The sequence below is a fragment of the Lactuca virosa genome, chromosome 4 (genome assembly GCF_052849685.1).
Source record: "Lactuca virosa cultivar CGN04683 chromosome 4, Lactuca_virosa_CGN04683_v6, whole genome shotgun sequence".
NCBI lineage: Eukaryota > Viridiplantae > Streptophyta > Magnoliopsida > Asterales > Asteraceae > Lactuca > Lactuca virosa.
In genome coordinates this window covers 171,400,222-171,420,994 of record NC_136429.1, presented here as the reverse complement: position 1 = coordinate 171,420,994, position 20,773 = coordinate 171,400,222, and the positions used below count along the sequence as shown (strand labels likewise).

Sequence of the window (20,773 nt, the reverse complement as noted above, 5' to 3'; positions counted from 1 at the left end):
ATCTTCCATATCTTATATAGTGGGCTAAGAGGCTCCATGGATTATCAAGTTGGGTTCCACCCATAGGATGCTCCATGGATGCTCCATGGGAGTTACAAACCCATGGGTCATGGAAATGAAGAGTCATGACACATTAGGGTTTACATGGTGTAACCCTAGATGTGTCAACACTATATAAGAAACTCATTCTCCACCAAAATAGGCTACACTAAGAAACAAGAGGGCTAGAGCCGATTTTGCAAGTGTAAGATTCTCTCAAAGTTTACTCCTTTGCATTTGGTGTTGTGTGAAGCATTTGAGGCATCACACTTGGGGTGCTAGGCTCACAAGGTTTCAAGGATCATAATCAACAACAAGGTAAGTTATTCTATCTTTCATTCAAGTTAAAAATGTTCCCCATGTATGCTAGATAGGAATATAACCTTGGAATTCAACTTTGCATGATTATTAGACAAACATAGATCCAAGGTTATTAGGGTTGCATGTATACTTAGGAAGTGTTAGAATGCTTAAAACCCATCAGTTCTGGACCAAGACAAGTCTAGATCTGAAGTAGCAACCTCAGATCTAGACCCCTAACCCGAATTAGATCCTTAACATGCCAAAATGGCCCCAAATATGATTCTAGAATCGATATAAATGCAATAGAGTCAAGGTGACAGCTTGTTACCTCTAAAATATTCCCAAGCTGAAGTAGATTCTAGATCTACACAAATCTGTTGATGCTCTACACTTTGATTTACAAGCCTTCTTTGCTAGAATCTCCTTCCAAAGCTTCCAAGTTCACTCCATAGGCTCACACACGATTCTAGGGTTTTCTGACTCTCAAGGGGTGACAAAGAGGCTGAGGTGAGGACTTAAGGTCCTTTAAATAGGGTGCAAGCCCTGAGATTAGGGTTTTCTCTTCCCAGCACCAACTCCTCGAGTCCAGCTTCCGACTCGGCGAGTTGGTCACTTAATTCGCGACCAAATCCCGATCCGACTCGACGAGTACTCGCACCTACTCGTCGAGTAGCTTCCTCAATGTACACTTTAAGCCCTTATATCATATTTCTGAAATTTGGGATGTTACAACTCTCCCCCACTTAAATTAGGCTTCGTCCCCGAAGCCTACTGCAGTATACGCTTCCGAACAACTTACTCGCACTGCAGACTCTGATTTCCCAATTATCTCAGGTCCTCCCAGACCCGACCACTACACCCCCTTTAACGTATCTCCTACTCGCGAGGCACCCTTGCCAACACTCCAAGCCGACCATCGGCCTTTTCTTCTTGCGGACAACACATAATAGCCAAGTATCACCCGATGATACTATTCCTTCCTGTTAGGAACACACTTTCGTGACTTGCAACTACTAGGTACCACCATGACCCACTGGGTCCTCCCACAGTGTCAAACTACCCTTCCCTTTCCAAACTAGAGATAGCCCGAGTAACTCGCGATGTTGGGACCCAATCCATCCTCTTTTTGAATCCATTCTCTCTTGTGCTGACAGGATACTGCATCCTCCAGCTTCTAGAAATTCCCATGAATTAACCAGCTATATCTCATAACCACTCGCACCTGACCCAATCAGCCTCGGGCTGGAATACCAGGCACACCTATAACGGGTCCAGTCATCCCTAGGGTGGAATACCCACTCATTCCCACATATGTTTGGCCCAATCAACCCTCGGGTTGGAATACCAAACGCGCCGGGTCCAATCAATCATAGGGTCTGGTCATCCTCATGATGGAATACCCTAGATTGGAATACCACTACTCACATAACCCATGCCTACAACCATACTTGAAGCCCAAGGATCCCAACCTTGCAGCTCCCTCCATCTACTCTGACTTGACACAACCGAGTACAACTTACCCAAATCTCAACAATACGCTTACCTCAAATTTGCTACAGCAGGGAATATAACTATCACGATCTCTACGCCCATGACCTATGACTGGAATACCCTTACGTGGTCCTCAGCATAAGTCTGGATTGCTTTTGAGCCCACATCACGAGTCTGGTATGCCCTCCCTGGCCCTCAGCTCATGACTGGAATGCTCCCGATGACCGATCGACAATACTTTCGTTTCCGAACACTTCGACCCTACAGATATCCACTTTCCTCCGCCACTCGAAGGGCCTAAACGACACTCCTCACATCAACGCACAACATACGATGCGAAAATTACTACCACACACGAATCACAATGGCTCAAATCAACAACAACACACCTACCACTACCGGCCAACCAGCACGGCCCTCATACCTAACCCATACCGCTTCCTTCGGGTTAGCATACCAACATGCCTAATCAATCCAACTATCGAGTCGAAAACTCTCAGGGTTTGCTGGCCTACCGCCTCAACCCTACTGCTCCCTTCGAGCCTCCGTGCCTACGACTTACAGTCGGCCCGCACCGGGTATCTTGGCCTACTGCGTAGAGCAGGACCGCCTCAACCCCAACCAAATGCCATAGACGATCATGAGAAAGATCTAACCCGGTTCCCAAAACCTGAATGATAGGATATTCTAATCCCAAACCTTCCCAAAACTGACTAATATCCATTTAGATCCACTCTCAGTCCCTAACTGGAGTATTACCCGATCCAAGAAGATGAAACCTCATAGGCACTCCGAACTGATGGGATCACCAAGATCCTTTGCACTCCATCTGATCTCTAACAACAACTTCCGATCAAACCAAGATACACTGGAGTCTTCAGCCTACTCCAGCAGCATGTTCAACACTCGGAACAGACCTATTGATTGCTATAGCATAGCAGCCTACTCAATACCCGAACATAGATCTACGAAAATATACAGAGTCTTCAGCCTGACTGGACCGTCCTACCAGGCCTTCAGTCTATCTGGACCACTCTCAGAACCTTCAGCATGTCTGGACCGCCTCTCTGGGCCTTTAGCCTGTCTAGACCGTTCTAAACCGTTGAGCATCTCCCTGGACCACCCCTCTTGATGCTCTCTCCCATGCATCCTGTTCTCACCCACTTGGGGCTTCGAACTCCTGATCTACTATGTGGATTATATCCCCAGCCTAACCCTAGGTCTCATGTCGATTGTCCACCCTCTCGGAAATCCGTGGTCTGTTCCCTGACCCGCGTGTCTACTACACACGCTAAATAACCCGCACTCCTGTGCTGAGTGTATTGTCGAGCCCTGGCAGCTAACAAAACCCTCAATCTATCAATCCAAAGACCCTTAGAGTCGAGCACACCCTCGACCGAATACTTGAACTGAACTCAAACCATGATCAAAACTCCAACCTGATTTCCACGAATTCTGTTATCTATCATCGAGAAGACGTGATACACATGCTGGGGAGTTTTACCAAACTCCCAACTCACACAATCCTCCAACCCAACAGCCACTTGGTTTGTCTTCCTTCCTGCCAATGGTGCGAGACTTATCCCATTTTCAACACCGCTCCTGCTTCTGTATCCTGGGACGATTCTCCCCCACTTAGATTCGACTAAGTCTTCACAATACATGGACATTGGGGAAGTTCCCAACCCTTCTCACTTTCCCACAATCGATCCGATGACAACCAACTCTTTCCCAATTGATCACACACTTCTAATAACCAGATGAACACTTTCTGTATCCCAGTGCAACCGACGGTCACTAATGCTTGAATGGCCCCACCCTCATGTCTTGGAGACCAAAAGATAAATTCTGCAAATAATACCTCAGCCACGCACCACTTCCCTTGGCGCTTTCCTCCGCCAATCAATAATGCTTACTAAAACCACTGAATCCTGACAATGATGAATAACCATCTTGTGGGACCCTGTCCACAGACCTCCCACATAATACCCTTCTTCCCAAAGCATTCTAACAATCCTCCCGCTTTCGACTCTAGAACTCATCATTCAGGGCCTCGCACCCTGACTCACTCACCAGCTCAATCATCCACCGCTGAACTGCAGTAGTTGAAACAACCTTTGCCCTAGACCAGGCTACAATCACTTCCAAGACGTAGTCTACAATCCCGAAAGTGCAATATATCGCACCAACAATCCTTAGCGTCTGATACAAGAGATCCAAGGCGAAATGGACCTCCAAAAATACTTATGCTACATCGACCCACCTGCGCTTACCAGCGCTAAACCATTGTCGCCAATCCCGGCGACCAACTAACCTCGAGTAAGAATACAACCTGATCATGGGGTCACAAGCCTACTCACTCCTTCGAGCTCGGAAAACTGAAAGGGCACAATCCTTGTCTTAGAAAACGACAGTCCAATCCATCAATTAACCATTTTAATTCCAGTTGCATAACTCCAGCTGAACATAATCATTACTCCTTTCCAGAGTCCCCGCGACTCACATTCCGGCCTCGAACAAACCCCTTGAAGCCTCAATCTAGAATTGCATGTTCTAGACTCTCCCGCTTAACCCGCAGACTGTAACAAGTACAAAACATCTCACTGATCCCAAGTAGCTGCAGCTCTCTGCTCCTCAGAATACGTCCCAATAACAAGTCCCCACCAATTCTTCGCCCCGGACCTTAGCAGGTTCCGAGCGTGCCTGACCTTCTGGTCAGTAGAACATGAATATGTGAAGCAACATCCTTTCATGTCATATGGTACCTCATGGCTATGACCGGGTCCCGAACCCTATCAAAAGTAGGGGCTTCACATCATCGAAGTCCCGATACTAGAAAGCCTAACTGGCTCCTCCCTCTGTCGTTGTTACAGCTGCTATAGCTGCCACGATAATCGTCTCGGCACTAGCTGCATAGCGCTCGTCGAAATACTCGACCATAACGGTCTTGATAGACCCAAACATCTCCGCCAACTGTCCCCGAACAATCTCAATCACCTCCTCCCGGATGATCTCACAGACACGATCCTCTAAAAATGCAGGCCTATCCTAGCTGCCAACTCCCGACCCTAACCTGGGTCCGGTCTCAAGACGTCTCGTAACCACCATTCTGGTAAGACACCAGAAAGATCTCTGATAATGCATAATATAACAGGGGACCAACTCCTTACCCAACCCTAGGGGTTGTGACTTCCTTGCTACGCGTATGGGTCCTGTGCTTTCAGTAGTACGCGCCCATAATACCTTCCACACCTACCCATATTTGTCTCAAGTATCACCACAACACCCTACTAATACAGATAGCGACGAAGGAGCTCACTTCCACGACATAGGAAATGATCATGGGATGAGGAAAAGAAAGAAAAGGTGTAAGGCGAGGAGATATCGAGAGGTAGAATAGGTGAAATGAGTCCGTATTGTTCACAAAATTGCGGGTCTTCCTTTTCATCTCCGATTACTCGATAATTTCCACAAGCACAAATTCCACTTTTGATAGGCCCAAAAATTCTTTCACAAAATAATCCATCTTTTTCTGGTTTATTGGTTTTGTAATGAAAGGTATAAGGTTTTGTCACCTCTCCAATTATCTTGCCATTAGGCAAGATTTTTTTGGACCAAGTACTTATTTGTTAAGGAGAAACTATCCAATTCGGAGTTGTTGATGTGTATATCGATCGATCATAGAAGAAAACTTCTGCTTGATTTCGATTAAGCTTCCTTCCTATTACGCTGGAAAGTCTTCTCAGATACAAGAGAATGATTCAGTTCCAGAGCTAAAGATCATAGTGACCGAAACATGCCACTAAAAGACTCTACTGAGACAAAGATGGGCTGTCAAGAACGTAGAAGAGGTAGGATGGACAGTTATTCAGATCTAGTATGGATCGTACATGGACGGTAGTTGGAGTCGGCGGCTCTCCTAGGGTTCCCTTATCGGGGATCCCTGGGGAAGAGGATCAAGTTGGCCCTTGCGAACAACTTGATGCACTATCTCCCGACTATGAATCGAACCAGATCGAAACATTCAGCTGTCGACGGACACACTTTGTCGGAACGTCGACCGCAAACGAAGGATAGCCAGGCCCCAGTTCCTAGGTTTAGGGTATTCCCTATTATGTTATGAGCCTACTCAGATCAGAACTAGTTTATTCTCTTTCGCCTATCGGCCGGACGACTTTAAGCAACCTTCGCATTTCCTGCTGAGATCCCAAGTCTCCAAGTAGGCCCTCTTGGCCACCCACGACCTTGGCTTTTTAGAGAATCCCGCTCCTATCTTTTCCTCTTGTAAATGTTCATGTGAATAAATTAAATTTCACGAAGCTCATTTATGTTTCAAAATATGGAACCTTCAAACTTGTAAATAATTTGAAAAACTAATGATATAATTTCTATCAAAAGAAACAAAAGCAAATATTTGTATGTCTTACGAAAACCTTATTGAGGCCTAACTCACTTTAGCACTATGTGTCACATCCCAAAAATTCGAGCCAATTTAAAACTTTTTGATTCAGTTGAAACCATTCAATTATTACAATTTGTTTTCAAAATAATTCATACATCAGAGTTCCCAGAAATCATAATCGTAAATCGAGGAAGTGTACAGTCACGCCTTCGCCTACCTGCGGCCATCCGTTGAACCTGAAACAATAAACTGAAATTGTAAGCCCGAAAGCTTAGTGTACCCCCAAAATACCAACCTCATATAACCATAATCATATCATATCAACAAATACAGAACATCCATGCATCTCGAGTATACAGTATGATTGGTCCGCCTGCACCGGGCCTTCAGTCCACCTGGTCCACTCTCTGAGTCTACAGTATGACTGGACCGCCCGAACTGGGCCTACAGTCTATCTGGATCTATCCCGAGCCTTCGGCGTGACTGGACCGCCATACGGGCCTACAGTCTATCCGGACCGCTCGTAGGGTATGTTGGCCTTCAGCACGAAGCATGACCGCCTCAACCCAAACATCAAGAAAATGACCATGTGCACATATAACAGGTAATCACACAACAACCCATAGACAGACAAACCGATCTAGCAGATCATATAGTATAGCAACATCCTAACCAGGATACCGACCTAACTGGTCACTAACATAGCATCATCCTATATACCAGGATACCGACCCTAACCAGGTCACTAAACATAATATCGTCCTAATTACCAGGACGCCGATCTAACAGATCAATAAACATATCCACAATCCTATAACCAGGATATCGACCTAACCGGCCACTAACATAGCATATCACCATCCTAACTACCAGGATGTAAATCAGTAAGCATATCATGCAATGATCCAAATACAAACCATAAAGGGCCGGCATTGGTGCCTTAGACCATGTTGATATAGTGAGGATAACTCACCTTGCAACTGCCGAACCGAAACACGAAAACACTGGCCCGAAGCACTGCTCCAAACTCCAAAACCTGATGCCATCAATGAACCATGACATAAATATCCAAAATACCATAACACCCCTGAAGGTCAAACAGGTTAAAGTCAAAGTCCTAGCCAAAGTCAACCTTCCTGATTGACTCTACTCGCCGAGTCAACCCGTCGACTCATCGACTTCCCAACTTCAGAAAACTCTTATATCACAACTCGACTCGCCGAGTCACTCCATGACTCGTCGAGTTTAACGATCTCTGAGTCCTATCTTGTCCAACTCACTGAGTCACCACTCAACTCACTGATCTGAGTCTTAACCAGAAGAGGTTGGGGTTTTGCGTTCTGACTCGTCGAGTCCACGACAATCTTCAACAGACTCGCCGAGTTGTTCCTCCAACTCGTCGAGTTCATGCCTATCTTCAACAGACTCGCCGAGTCCAAGAACAGACTCGCCGAGTCTCTTCAGTCCTTTATACATGCAGAGGCTTTTCGAGTCTTGCAGGGGCTCCAAACTGTAGATCCACTCTTCTAGGGCATGACTCTCACGTAAAGTTGCAAGCTTTACGTGGAAACAAGGAGTTATAAGCCCAAATCACTCTAGGGTTAAGGTTTAAGACAATGATGCTTCACCAACAAGCCAAAGGCTGATACTTTGTGAGGTTCTGGACCAAGACAAGTCTAGATCTGAAGTAGCAACCTCGGATCTAGACCCCTAACCCGAATTAGATCCTTAACATGCCAAAATGGCCCCAAATATCATTCTAGAATAGATATAAATGCAATAGAGTCAAGGTAACAGCTTGTTACCTCTAAAATATGCCCAAGCTGAAGTAGATTCTGGATCTACACAAATTCGTTGATGCTCTACACTTTGATTTACAAGCCTTCTTTGCTAGAATCTCCTTCCAAAGCTTCCAAGTTCACTCCATAGGCTCACACACGATTCTAGGGTTTTCTGACTCTCAAGGGGTGACAAAGAGGTTGAGGTGAGGACTTAAGGTCCTTTAAATAGGGTGCAAGCCCTGAGATTAGGGTTTTCTCTTCCCAGCACCAACTCGTCGAGTCCAACTTCCGACTCGGCGAGTTGGTCACTTAATTCGCGACCAAATCCCGATCCGACTCGACGTGTACTCGCACCTACTCATCGAGTAGCTTCCTCAATGTACACTTTAAGCCCTTATATCATATTTCTGAAATTTGGGATGTTGCAATATGATAAGGAAGTGAAGGCAGTGACGGAGTCAAGGTCAAATTAAAAGGGTAGTTCAAACCGATGGCTCGGTTCCTCGATTTTCTAAACTCGGTTTCGGGTTTAAACTCAAACCCATTCGAAAGTTTAATATGCTGAGAATTAAGAAGCTTGTGTTGTTTATATAATAGATGTATATTAGCTATCTTTCATATAATGACTGATGTGAGACAATTTTAGAATTATAAGAAACAAGTTGAATGAATATAGAATAGAAACTGAAAAACAAAATAAAATACACTCATGTCAAGACCGAGATTTGAAATAGGGACATCCAAGTTAAAAGTTCAGCACTATACCACTTTGACAACTTAATACTTTTGTTTAATTTTCACATCATAATATAATAGGTATAAAATCTGTATAATGCTATATAAAATCATTTTATATAGCTGCGAAAATAAAAGAAAAGAAATGTTAGAAAAAAGATTCGAACTTGCAACCTTCAAAATAGCACCTATCACCATAACCACCTTAGCCAAACTATAACTTTTGTTGTTATTTCACTAAACATATTTATATTAAGTACCTCAATATAAACGAAACCTTTCTGAAATATTTTTGAGTAGTATCCCAGGATACCCTGGGATCGAATGTAGATCCGACCATGATTGAAGGTGACTTGAGAAGAGACCGTTGGACTAACAAATTTATCAACAACAATACAACAGATCACCGAACTGATTGCATATGAGTGAACTTAATGACTATTTAAAAGGGTGACCTAATTGTCAATAATTCTGTGTGGTCACATTATCAACATGTTACAAGTTACATGCTAGGTGTTTTCAAATAAAAATCAAATTTTGATGATTAAATACTTTTGAGAAATCCAACTAGAATAATTATGAACATGAGTTACTCTTTGTTAATATTCTCTTTTTTGTAAAAGATAAAACGTTGACATGGCAATTCACCCTACAATGTAAAACCCCTAAAGGCTAAAACATCTTTTGTCTGACTCCTTTTTTGTTCTTTTCTTGATTTTTAGGAGAGGAAAACGCACCAAATAACCCAATTCAGACAATATTCTCCAGTAAAGAATTCGTGGATACCCAATCAAAAGCTCAAAAATCTCTCTTACCTCCAATTCATCCCAAATTCCCAATCAAAATATTTTGTAACTAGGGTTCCTCTTCTCGGGTGCGTTTTCCCGGAATCTTTGCTTGATTGTCGCGGAAAACATCATCGCCCGATTACAAATTCATTATCAATAATTGCTTTGCGTCATCTTCATGTGTGGGCTTCCATAATTTCAGGGTACTTGATTGCTCCAACTTTTTTGGGATTTTACTACTTCAATCTTGTAATTTCATGTTTTGTATCTTTTGATTGATTGACACAGTATCAGGTAGGGCGAAAGAGAGGAGTTTTGGTCAATAGTTGGTGAAGATGACGACTAGTCAGTCGGGTTCTTCACGGAGAAGTATGGTTTTGACAGCTTCATCTAGGAAGCAAGCTTCTGAAAATGGTGCCAATGATTCCAGCCGAAGATCCATCACTACTCCTCGTCCCATGTACGTTTTCTTCAATCCCTACTCGATTTCAATCATCGAGATTTTCCAATGATTAATTCACATCTAGATTACACCTCCTATCTACAAACATCGCAACAAAACCAATAATTTCAACGAGATCGAATCCCCCTTCCACCTTGTTTCATTACGTTGACTATTCTAAACAGGGGGCCAGTCGGAGAACGCACAGTGAAGCGATTGCGTCTCTCAAAAGCCTTAACAGTTCCCGAAACCACAACAATCAATGAAGCCTGCCGCCGGATGGCCGCCCGGAAAGTCGACGCCCTTTTGCTCACAGACTCAAACGCCTTACTTTGCGGCATATTAACCGACAAGGTATCTTTTTCGCTCTAAAAATCTTCATTATCCCCATTAATCATAAACAATCTTCACTAACTAGCTTTTAACCTAATCAAAGGATATTGCAACAAGAGTCGTCGCTCGTGAGCTTGATCTTGAAACCACCCCTGTATCAGCAGTAATGACAAGAAACCCAGTTTTTGTAATCTCTGATACTCTCGCTGTTGAAGCCCTGCAAAAAATGGTGCAAGGTTTGTCTCAACTCTCAATCAAGAACACGACACTCTCATCTCCATAGTTTCTTTAAAACCTCGGAATTTAAAACTTCTCTTACAGGAAAATTCAGACATTTACCCGTTGTAGAAAATGGAGAAGTTATCGCGATTCTTGACATTGCAAAATGTTTATACGATGCAATTGCTCGAATGGAAAGAGCAGCTGAAAAGGGGAAAGCCATTGCAGCTGCTGTTGAAGGCGTTGAAAAGCATTGGGGCACTTCCGTTTCTGGTTCGTTGACATTTTTTTCTTCGTCTTCCCTTTTCATCTTTGACTAATTACAATATTACATTCACTTATTATCTAGGTTCCAATACGTTTATTGAAACACTTAGAGAACGATTATTCAAGCCCACTTTATCCACCTTTATCTCAGATAATTCAAAGTAGGTAATACTACCTTAATACCTTTACTTTAATCATTCATTAACATAAATTTTTCACAAACTTTTGAATAAATTATAAAATTGTTCATATATTTCAGGCTTGTGACAGTTTCGCCCTCTGACACAGTTCTAATGGCAACAAAAAAGATGTTGGAGTGTCGCATTAGCTCTGCTGTTGTGACAGTTGATAGCAAACCAATTGGGATTTTAACGTTAGTTTTTGTAATTATTTATATAATGTGAATAATTATTTTAGTAATTGTAGTAACATTTTGTTTTGTATTTATTGTATTATAGATCAAAGGATATATTGATGAGAGTTATAGCATTAGGGCTTCCTCCTGAATCAACAATGGTGGAGAAAGTAATGACTCCAAATCCAGAATGTGCTAATATTGATACACCTATTGTTGATGCCCTTCATATAATGCATCATGGAAAGTTTTTACATCTTCCTGTTGTTGATAGAGGTAAATATTTTGTTTAATTTGATTGTTTTGGGACAAAAAATGTTGAATTTGTAGGATTTATATATATCTAAATGTGGTTATTCTTTTTTTTTTTTGATGTAGAGGGAATTGTTGTTGCTATTATTGATGTACTCCACATTTCTCATGCAGCTGTAGCCTCTGTAAGTCTTTTTTTTTTTTTTTTTTTTTTTTTGTTGACTTAATGGGTTAAGAAATTAATCTGGACATGTATATGACTGTTTCTTTTTTACTTAATCTGTTAAGACATTAAGCTTTTACCTATTTACCCTTCTTTTTTCCTCCCAACTTCTTTAATGTTATTCCTTTATGTTTTTTTTTTTATTTTTTTTATTTTTTTTTATCATTGTTTCCATGTAGATATGATTATGAACTTCTTTATATATTTATAAGCATATAAAATTAATAATTTCTACTTGCTTATAGGTTGATAGTGATACCTATGTAGTTTTTACACGATTGCATGAATCATGAGAAAAAATATAATATTACAATTTTTTAATCGTAATATTAGTTACTATATTGCAAAAGCATTAAAGAATTATGGTGAAATACATAAAGAGTTAACTCATGCAACTACATATTCCTGGATTCTTTTCAGTTCAATAAACATTAAATTTATAGGTATACTTGTGAATAATGAGTAATTTGAACTTTTGAATTGATGATAAATTATGATCAACATTTTTAAAAGTAATCATTTTTTGATTAGATATACATTTGCATTACTATTTATAAAGGAATAACCTGTGATCTATAACTGTTGTTTTAAATAAGCAGTCATTTGTTATCTACCATAATTTCTATATATAGAAGGGCAAAATGGTCATTTTCTCAATATATTTTATTCGTATAGGTAGGAAGTACTGCAGGAATTGATAATGAGGCTGCAAGTTCAATGATGCAAAAGTTTTGGGATTCTGCCATGGCAACAGCTCCTGCAGATGATGACAGTGATTCCATAAGGTAATAAATATGCCACGTCGTCATTTTTATTAAAAATAATAAAAAGTTGGTTTGACTTTTTTTTGTTGGTCAACTTTAACAAAACTAATGAATTTTCACTTTTCAGTGAGAGCTCTTTCAAATTGGCTTCTGATCAAGGGGCTGAAATTGGAAAAGTCATTCCCTACCCTTCACCTACAGTGCACAATACATTTGCTTTCAAGATTCAAGATAGAAAGGGTCGAATGCATAGATTTATTTGTGGTATATATTTCTTATTATTTATTTATTTTTTTTTATATAAATTTTATTGTATTTTGATTGTTTGTGTATATTTTGAGGTCAGAAACTCATAGTTTGACGGATCTTATAACCGCTATACTTCAAAGAGTAGGTGGTGAGATTGATCGGAATAACCTCCCTCAGATTCTGGTATGTCTTTGTAAATAATTACAAATTTGGTCCTTGTACTTTACTCAAAATAGCAAAGCTTAGTCCAACTTTTGAAATCGTCTCAATATTGTTCTTAAGTTGTCATTTTATTACGGATATGGTCCCTGCCTTTTACTCAAAATTACAAGTTCCTTTTCTTTTATACAGCCTAGGGACAATATCTGAAACTTAAGGACATCATTGAGATGATTTCAAAATTTGGACTAAACTTCCAGTTTTAGATAAAGTATAGGGACCAAAGCTTGCAACTTTGGCCCTTATTGCAAAAATCAGCCATACTTGGTGTGACTAAAAGTAATCATTTTTCATGAAACAAGGACCAAAATTGCAAAACTAAAGTTTACTCAGGGACCGAAAATTTAATTTAATTTTATTTCAGGTAAGTTATGTTTTTGGTCCCGAAAAGTTTTCTTTTGCAATTTTGGTCTTTATTTTAGGTTCTTGTAACGTTTTTGGTCCGTTTTCAATGTATAGTAATGATTTTTTGGTCCCAAAAATATAGTCATTTAGATGGAACAACAACGAAAATTGTTACAAAAACCTTAAATAATGACCACCAAAATTGCAAGAGGAAACTTTTTGGGACAAAATTTTGAAAAAACCAGGGACCAAAAATGTAATTTACTCATTTACTTAAAATTGGTTTTATATATATGTTGTAGTATGAAGATGAAGATAAGGATATGGTGATACTTGCAACAGATAGCGATCTTGTTGCAGCTGTCCAACATGCAAGATCAGCTGGATGGAAGGTGTGTGTGTGTGTGACTGTGTGTGTTTGCCTCTTTTAAATCATATATAATAATATGTATACAATTGAATATAAAACGTTTTTCTTTTAATTTTTCAAATAGAAAAAGATAAAAGTTTTGTATTGATTAAATATAAAACATGTTTTCTTTTTTATAATTTTATAATTTCATCTCCAAGCATATTACTATTTTAATGATATTAACTTTTCAAGAATTTTGATGAATTCAAACAGGGACTAAAGTTGCATTTGGATTACTCTGGGGTGCCTAGAAATCGAAAAGGTTCACTGGCGGCAGGTGGCGGCGGTGGTGGTGGTTTGGAGCATGCTCATCCGGATGCATGGGCTTCTGCTTACAGCTCTGTGGCGGCCGGAGCTGCGTTAGTGGCTGGTTTAGGTGTATTGGCCTTCTTGAGAAGGGGAAGCTGAGAGACAAAAAGCTTTGTTTATTTTTGTTGCAATTATTTCAAGGATATGATACGTGTCCTTGTGAACCATTTGAAAGGGTGATTTGACTACAATGATTGATAATGTCGAAAAATTAAGATTTGTATACGCAAGAAAGATGTTTCATATAAACACTTGTATTATTGAATCATGATTGATCTTATTTTGGGTTTTCAATAAATAAAGGGATTTGGGTTTGGAGTTTTTTTGCAAAATGGGGTTGTTTCTATTTTCATTTGTAAAATTTGGTTATTTATAGATGCTAATTCGGTTAAATCTAATTGAGTCTATAGATAGTAAATGTGTAGGTTTAAAAATAAATGAATTGGTAGTTGTAGAATACTATTCTTGTGAGACTTAAACCATATTAAAATTAAAATCAACATTATTAAAAATAAGGATTCGACCCATTTTGCACCCGAACTGGATCATAGAGCTTAATCTGATCGAATAAAAGAAATGACCGCATCAAAGTCTTTTAAATCAAACATCTAACTGAGTTAGATTTAGAGCTGACAATAGATCGATCACGGTTGGGTTTGGGTTCAACCAATTTATTAATTAGGTTGAATACTTCAACTCAACCCAACCTTTTTATTTAAATGAGTGGATATTTTCAATCCAACCCAACATTTCAGATAAATGTGTTGTCACCGGGACCCGTTTATGTAATTCTCAACTCAACCTATTAAATAAATGGGTTAAACTTGGGTTAACCCATTTAAAATAAATAAAATAACTAAAGATTACACTGACTTAAATTAGCTCCAAACTTAAATAAACTTTCAAAGTATAATAAAAACACAATCCTAATTCACAAAATACAAAGAAATTGTTCAAATAACATTAAAGATATACAATTTCAAAGTGATTTGGAAAAGTGACTAGTGTTGTTAGTGTTGTCGACGAAAAAAAAAATATAAGAATTAGGATTGCATTTAAAAAAAATACCAATACAACATTGTAATTTATGAACTAATACTTAAATTAATATATGGTAATATTTAAATAATTATTAAATTAAATATATATTAAAGTTAAATGGGTTGGTGGATTGAAAATGAGTTGATAACTTTTATCCAACTCAACCTATTTAATTAAATGGGTTAGGTGCGTTGACTCATTTAACCTAAATGGGTTGAAAATCTCAACAAAATCTACTAATTTTGGATTGGGTTCGGATTGGATTGGTGGATTAGATCGATTTTTACCACCTCTAGTTAGATTAAGTATCTAACTGAGTTAGATTAAGTCTTGTCAAACTTAAAACTTAAAAGACATCGAATATTCTTTTACAGTTTTGATTTTTGAAACTGGCAAAATATATAAATAAGCACCCACAACTAACAAGAAACTAGACGAGGGGAAAATGTAGCAAGAAAATATCTTTTTACTGTTGGTCTGCAACTATGGGGTTGTGCCCCACTTCAACGACCAAGGCACCAAATGTGTATTAGTTGCATTTATGATTTACTTTTGAACCCCTTTGATATATATATATATATATATATATGAGTTAGGTTATTTTGTTTTTACTAACTATTGTGTGTCAAAATGCACAGATCTAGACCATCGGATTGAATATAATCAAAGGTCATGGGTCTATGATAGTAGAATATGATAACATGTACCATATAATCACACAAATTTCAGCATAAGAGCATTTTAGTCAATTAACCTATATTAAAAAAAGGAAATTTTCGGATTTTTAGGGATGATTAATTCCTTTATTTTTTAAAAATCTGAATATTTTAAATTAATTCAAATTTAAAAATCCGATTTTATTCTGTCAGAATGATAGAATGCCAACCATAAACTAGTAAATATATTTTTCGATTTTATTCTGTCAGAATGGCAGAATGTCAACCATAAACTCGTAAATACATTCTGAAAGAATACACAAATCAATTCTTGAACTAATAATATAACAAATAATTACATTGTATGATTGTGATTCATTGAATAATAACAACATTCTGAAAGAAAAAATAAAAAAAAAACATCAAAATCTAACAAAAACACTAATCTATTCTGAAAGAATATTATTTTTAAGCAACACTTTATACATTGTAGCATAACACATTCTGGTATAATACACTCTCGTTCTATATGTTTTCTTCCTTCTCCACATCAATGTTAGCCTCTTCAAAACCTAAATCCACAAAGAAAAGATAATCAAGTTTCAAAAATTAAACAATTCAATACATTCTAATAGAATATAGCAATAAATATTCTTACAGAATAACTATTCTTGCAGAATGGTTTTGAATATTCTTAAAGAATTTGTAACATTAAAAAAATCATTTGTTGGGGATTGAATGATTCAACTCCACTAATACAAAACACAAACCCTGAATTCTTTCAAAATCGCTATTTTACACCTGTTTATTGTTTTTTTACATTCTAAATCAAAACCGAATGACATTGATACTTCCATGAAAACAATCCTTGAGCAAGCTATATTTACAGACTTCAAAAACATATTACAGCCTTATTCTCCAATGGAGAAAGAAAAACACCCCTACATGGCGTGTTTATTAACAGGCTATTCACAAATATCATACAAATCAATCATATGCAACTCCATTCATAGCATTCTATGTAGAAAAAAATCAATGAATATTAACAAAGACTTACATGTGCATCAGATTTACTCATGCCTCAAAGCTCCTGATAATGCTGCTTTGTAAAGGCCTCATATTCATATGAATGTTCTTCTTGATAAAATCCCTCAACTCAATAAGATTTTCACTTGGGTCTTTTGGGAAGTCCTGATTTGATTGAATTTTCGTGTTCCTTTTCCTGTCAAATGAATTAAACCCAAACACTCATTTGGGTTCTACCGATCACTGCCAAACATCTAAAAAAAACTGAGATACCTTCTGCGTTTGACCTCTAATCACCGAACAATCTATCCTCCAACCTTTCTTTTCCTTCCGTCAATCCTTGCTGCCAAATCGTTCCCACCTGATGTCGCTGAAGTCCTGATTTGATTGAAACGATTCATCAAAAATGGAAGCTAGCAAGTAAAGATTAGCAAAAAGTGAGAAAAATCATATAATGTACCTTTTCCCAGTTCGGATTCAAGATTACATCCATGGTGATTGTACCTTCCAGGATTAAAATCAAGAAGATGAAGATAAGGTGGAGGCGTGAGGACCTTTGATAGAGCAGCGATGGTGGGGATCGTATTCATAAACTGAGATACCTTCTGCGTTTGACCTCTAATCACCGAACAATCTATCCTCCAACCTTTCTTTTCCTTCCGTCGATCCTTGCTGCCTAATCGTTCCCACCTGATGTCGCTGAAGTCCTGATTTGATTGAAACGATTCATCAAAAATGGAAGCTAGCAAGTAAAGATTGTGGAGGGGGGAGGAGCTATTTCGATTGGAGAAAGGATGCAAAGAGGAACACAAGCCCTAGGTTGAAACAGAATGGTCGTTCAATGCAGACGAAAAAGAGGGTGATATCTAGGGTTTTAAACTGATTTCCATTATTTAAAGGAGGCATTAAATGATTTATTATTTTTACCATAATTAGATATTCTAAGTTTACCATTATACCCTTTTTTAATTTATTTAATGATTTATTATTTCCTGAAATCTCATTGGTGCATACATGCACACAATAGTTGGTAAAAACATTTGAACCTAGCTCATATATATATATATATATATATATATATATATATATATATATATATAGGTTCAATGGAAAACAAGTATATGATTTTTAGGGATAATTCCACTCAAAGTCAACAAAGTATTTAATATGCATTAAATTAGTCATTTAATCAGTTTTAAAGTTGATTAAAATATGTCATTATGATTTTCTATATCATTTTCTCCCTGTCCCATATTAATAATTCACGTTTTCTTTTTAATGTACTTCTAAATATAAGTATCCATTTTACCAAAATACCCCTCATTATTAGTTAACCTACAATGAAATTAAATACAACACAATGATAGAATTAAATGCAACAAAATGATACGATTGTCATTTCATTTAATAAAGTTAGTGGTAATTAATGTCTCTTTAATTTGTGTGTTTTTTTGGCCGTGAAAAATAATTTTGCAACGGGGGAGTATAATTTAACTACTATTTACAAATTTGCATCTAAATTTTATCTTTTTGACATTTGTCATTGCTAACCTTTTTCATTTACACTAAAAAAACAGTCTCATTCAAACCCTAACCTCTACAGTTTTGAGTTTTTGTATTGCTTTTGTGAGGATTGGAGAAGGAGGTCCCTTGTTGGTGCAAGGAAGTTTGGTTCCAACTTAGATCCAACACTCTCATCGAAGATTTTTGAACTATTAGAGGTATAAAGTTTCATCCTTGATCTTGTAGCACCTGGTTCCTGGTATGTATTTTATCTAAGTGTTTTGTGTTTTTGGTCTGGGACTCGGCGAGTTGAAGGCCCAACTCGTCGAGTAGAAGCGGATTTGATCTGGGATTTAAATGACGGACTCGTCGAGTCGGCTTCCAGACTCGACGAGTAGACTCTGACTGGACAAAACCCTAATCTGAGGGTTTGCACCCTATTTAAACAACCTTATGTAGCCTCCATCGCCCCTTTATGCTCCTAGAACACTCCATACAGAACCCTAGTCGTGTTGTGAAGATCTAAAGGCCTTTTTGGTGATTCTTGGTAGCTTGTGGTGGCAAGAAGGAAGGGAAAAGCTTGAGGAATCAAGAGAATACCAAGGGAGTTCAAATTTGTGCATCTTTAGCAGTTTCTAGAAGGTATAAAGTCGATACCTTCCTTGTTCATTTGCTAGATCCCTTTTTGGGGAGATTTAGGGCTTTTATAAGCCATTCTTGGCAACCAACCATGATTGCAAGTATGGTTGGGGGTTGAGGCTTCAGATCTAGGTCCATGGAGGAGTTACAAGGCAGTAAAGGGCTGCTTTTTCACCCATGGAAGCCCCCATGCAACTTAAGAGCCTCTTTTAGAGCCTTTTTGGCTCAAAGTCCCATGTATGCACGTAAAGTTCGTAACTTTACGTGCTAGATCGAGTTTAGGGACCTAGATCTATCATTTGGACAAGAGTTGTACACCAGAAATCGAGGAAATAGACTTGGGAATGTATCGACTCGGCGAGTCGTTCTTGGGACTCGGCGAGTCCGAGGCTTGGTTTCCCCTTTTCTGTTATGGTTCAAGAGACCCAGTTGAGTGATAGAAAGGTTTTAGAGGGTACAGGGGAGTGACCCAAACGTATTGGGATAAGCCATAGTCCTGGAGTTCATAGGACTCGGCGAGTGCATGAGCCGACTCGGCGAGTCCAAGGCAATCTCCCAACTCTTGAAGATGAACTCGACGAGTTGTTCATACAACTCGGCGAGTCGAGGACAGGACGTGTTCATAGGATGAAGATGAACTCGACGAGTGTTCATACCGCTCGGCGAGTCGGATGAAGGTTCATCCGGGGTTGAGTTAGAAGGAGAACTCGTCGAGTCGTTGCTAAACTCGACGAGTAAAGACGTGAATGAGGACGGTTGAAGAGATAGGGACTCGACGAGTTGGCGACCCAACTCGGCGAGTCGGGTCAACTGGAAGTTGACTTTGACTTTGACTTGGACTTGGTCAGGGGTAAAATGGTCATTTTACCCTAAGAATAGATATCAGACTCTGATTAAGTGTTTTGTGGGGATTATAGCCGGAGGATTTCCGGAGCAGCAGCAGACAGAGATTTCCCGCACAGATTATCAGCAGCTACTCGTTCGAGGTGAGTTACCTTCTAGCAGGGGTGGGTCTAAGGCCACAATGCCGGCCCACCAACAAGGATAGTTGTTAGATAATTGTCTTTGTGATAATTATCTTGGTATGGTTATGTGCTTTGGTCATGAGATATGCTTGTGTGATATGTTATGTGTGTTAATGGTAGTGGTAGGGATTAGTTTTTCCCTGGCATCGATCTTTAGGATCAAGGGGGTAGGTCAGTACCCAGTTATGCATGATTGTATGAATATACTGATGGGTTTTGAGCATTCTAACACTTCCTAAGTGTACATGCAACCCTAATAACCTTGAATCTATGTTTTCTCTATATACATGCAAGTTTCTTTTTCAAGGTTATTTCCTAACTAGCATGGCATGGGGATTACATAAAACATAAAAACTAGTAGAAATACATACCTTGTTGTTGCTTGGGTTCCTTCAAGACTTTGTGAGCCTAGCACCCCAAATGTTGTGCCTCAAATGCTTCACATAACACCACAAGACTTGGAATAACTTGAGAGAATACTTCTAGCACTCAAAATCGGTTATGCCCTCTCTAGTAACTCTAGGTCACTAGGTCACGATTTTGCTAGCCATAGGGTTCCTTTTATAGTGTTGTCACAATTAGGGTTTACACATGAATGCCCTTAATTGTCATGACTCTTGATTTCTCATGACCCATGGGTTTGTAACTCCCATGGACTATCCGTGGAGCTCCATATGGTTATAACCAAACCCATAAACCATGGATCATTAATCCACCATAAAAGAATTGATGATTGTCATAATCAACCCTATATATTTAATTAGTCTCACTTTGATCACCAAATTAATACTAGATTAATACTTGATCAATACTAATTAAATAATACTATTATTAATATATTAGAACTTATAATATATTAATAATCATAAGTGCCTTATTCTCTCATTTAGTCTATCCAAGTATTGCAATGCCATGCAACCCAAATGGACCATGTCGGGTCGGGTCAAGTACATAC

General features: G+C 38.8%; 1 protein-coding gene across 2 annotated transcripts; it reads left to right on the top strand.

Moving 5' to 3' along the window:
• Positions 1 to 9,463: 9,463 nt before the first annotated feature.
• On the top strand, positions 9,464 to 14,246 carry LOC145107724 (CBS domain-containing protein CBSCBSPB1-like). Of its 2 annotated transcripts, none has more exons than XM_079044677.1 (14): positions 9,464 to 9,742; positions 9,834 to 9,999; positions 10,167 to 10,335; positions 10,418 to 10,550; positions 10,636 to 10,806; positions 10,883 to 10,961; positions 11,060 to 11,173; positions 11,259 to 11,431; positions 11,534 to 11,592; positions 12,306 to 12,415; positions 12,522 to 12,658; positions 12,741 to 12,826; positions 13,510 to 13,599; positions 13,833 to 14,246. In XM_079044677.1, exons 2-14 carry the CDS (start codon positions 9,875 to 9,877, stop codon positions 14,025 to 14,027), a joined length of 1,641 nt encoding a protein of 546 aa, XP_078900803.1. In that variant the 5' UTR covers positions 9,464 to 9,742; positions 9,834 to 9,874; the 3' UTR covers positions 14,028 to 14,246. The 2 variants fall into 2 exon arrangements, with proteins under 2 accessions (XP_078900803.1, XP_078900802.1); XM_079044676.1 differs by having other exon boundaries at positions 9,465 to 9,742; positions 9,828 to 9,999.
• The last annotated feature ends 6,527 nt before the right edge of the window (positions 14,247 to 20,773 follow it).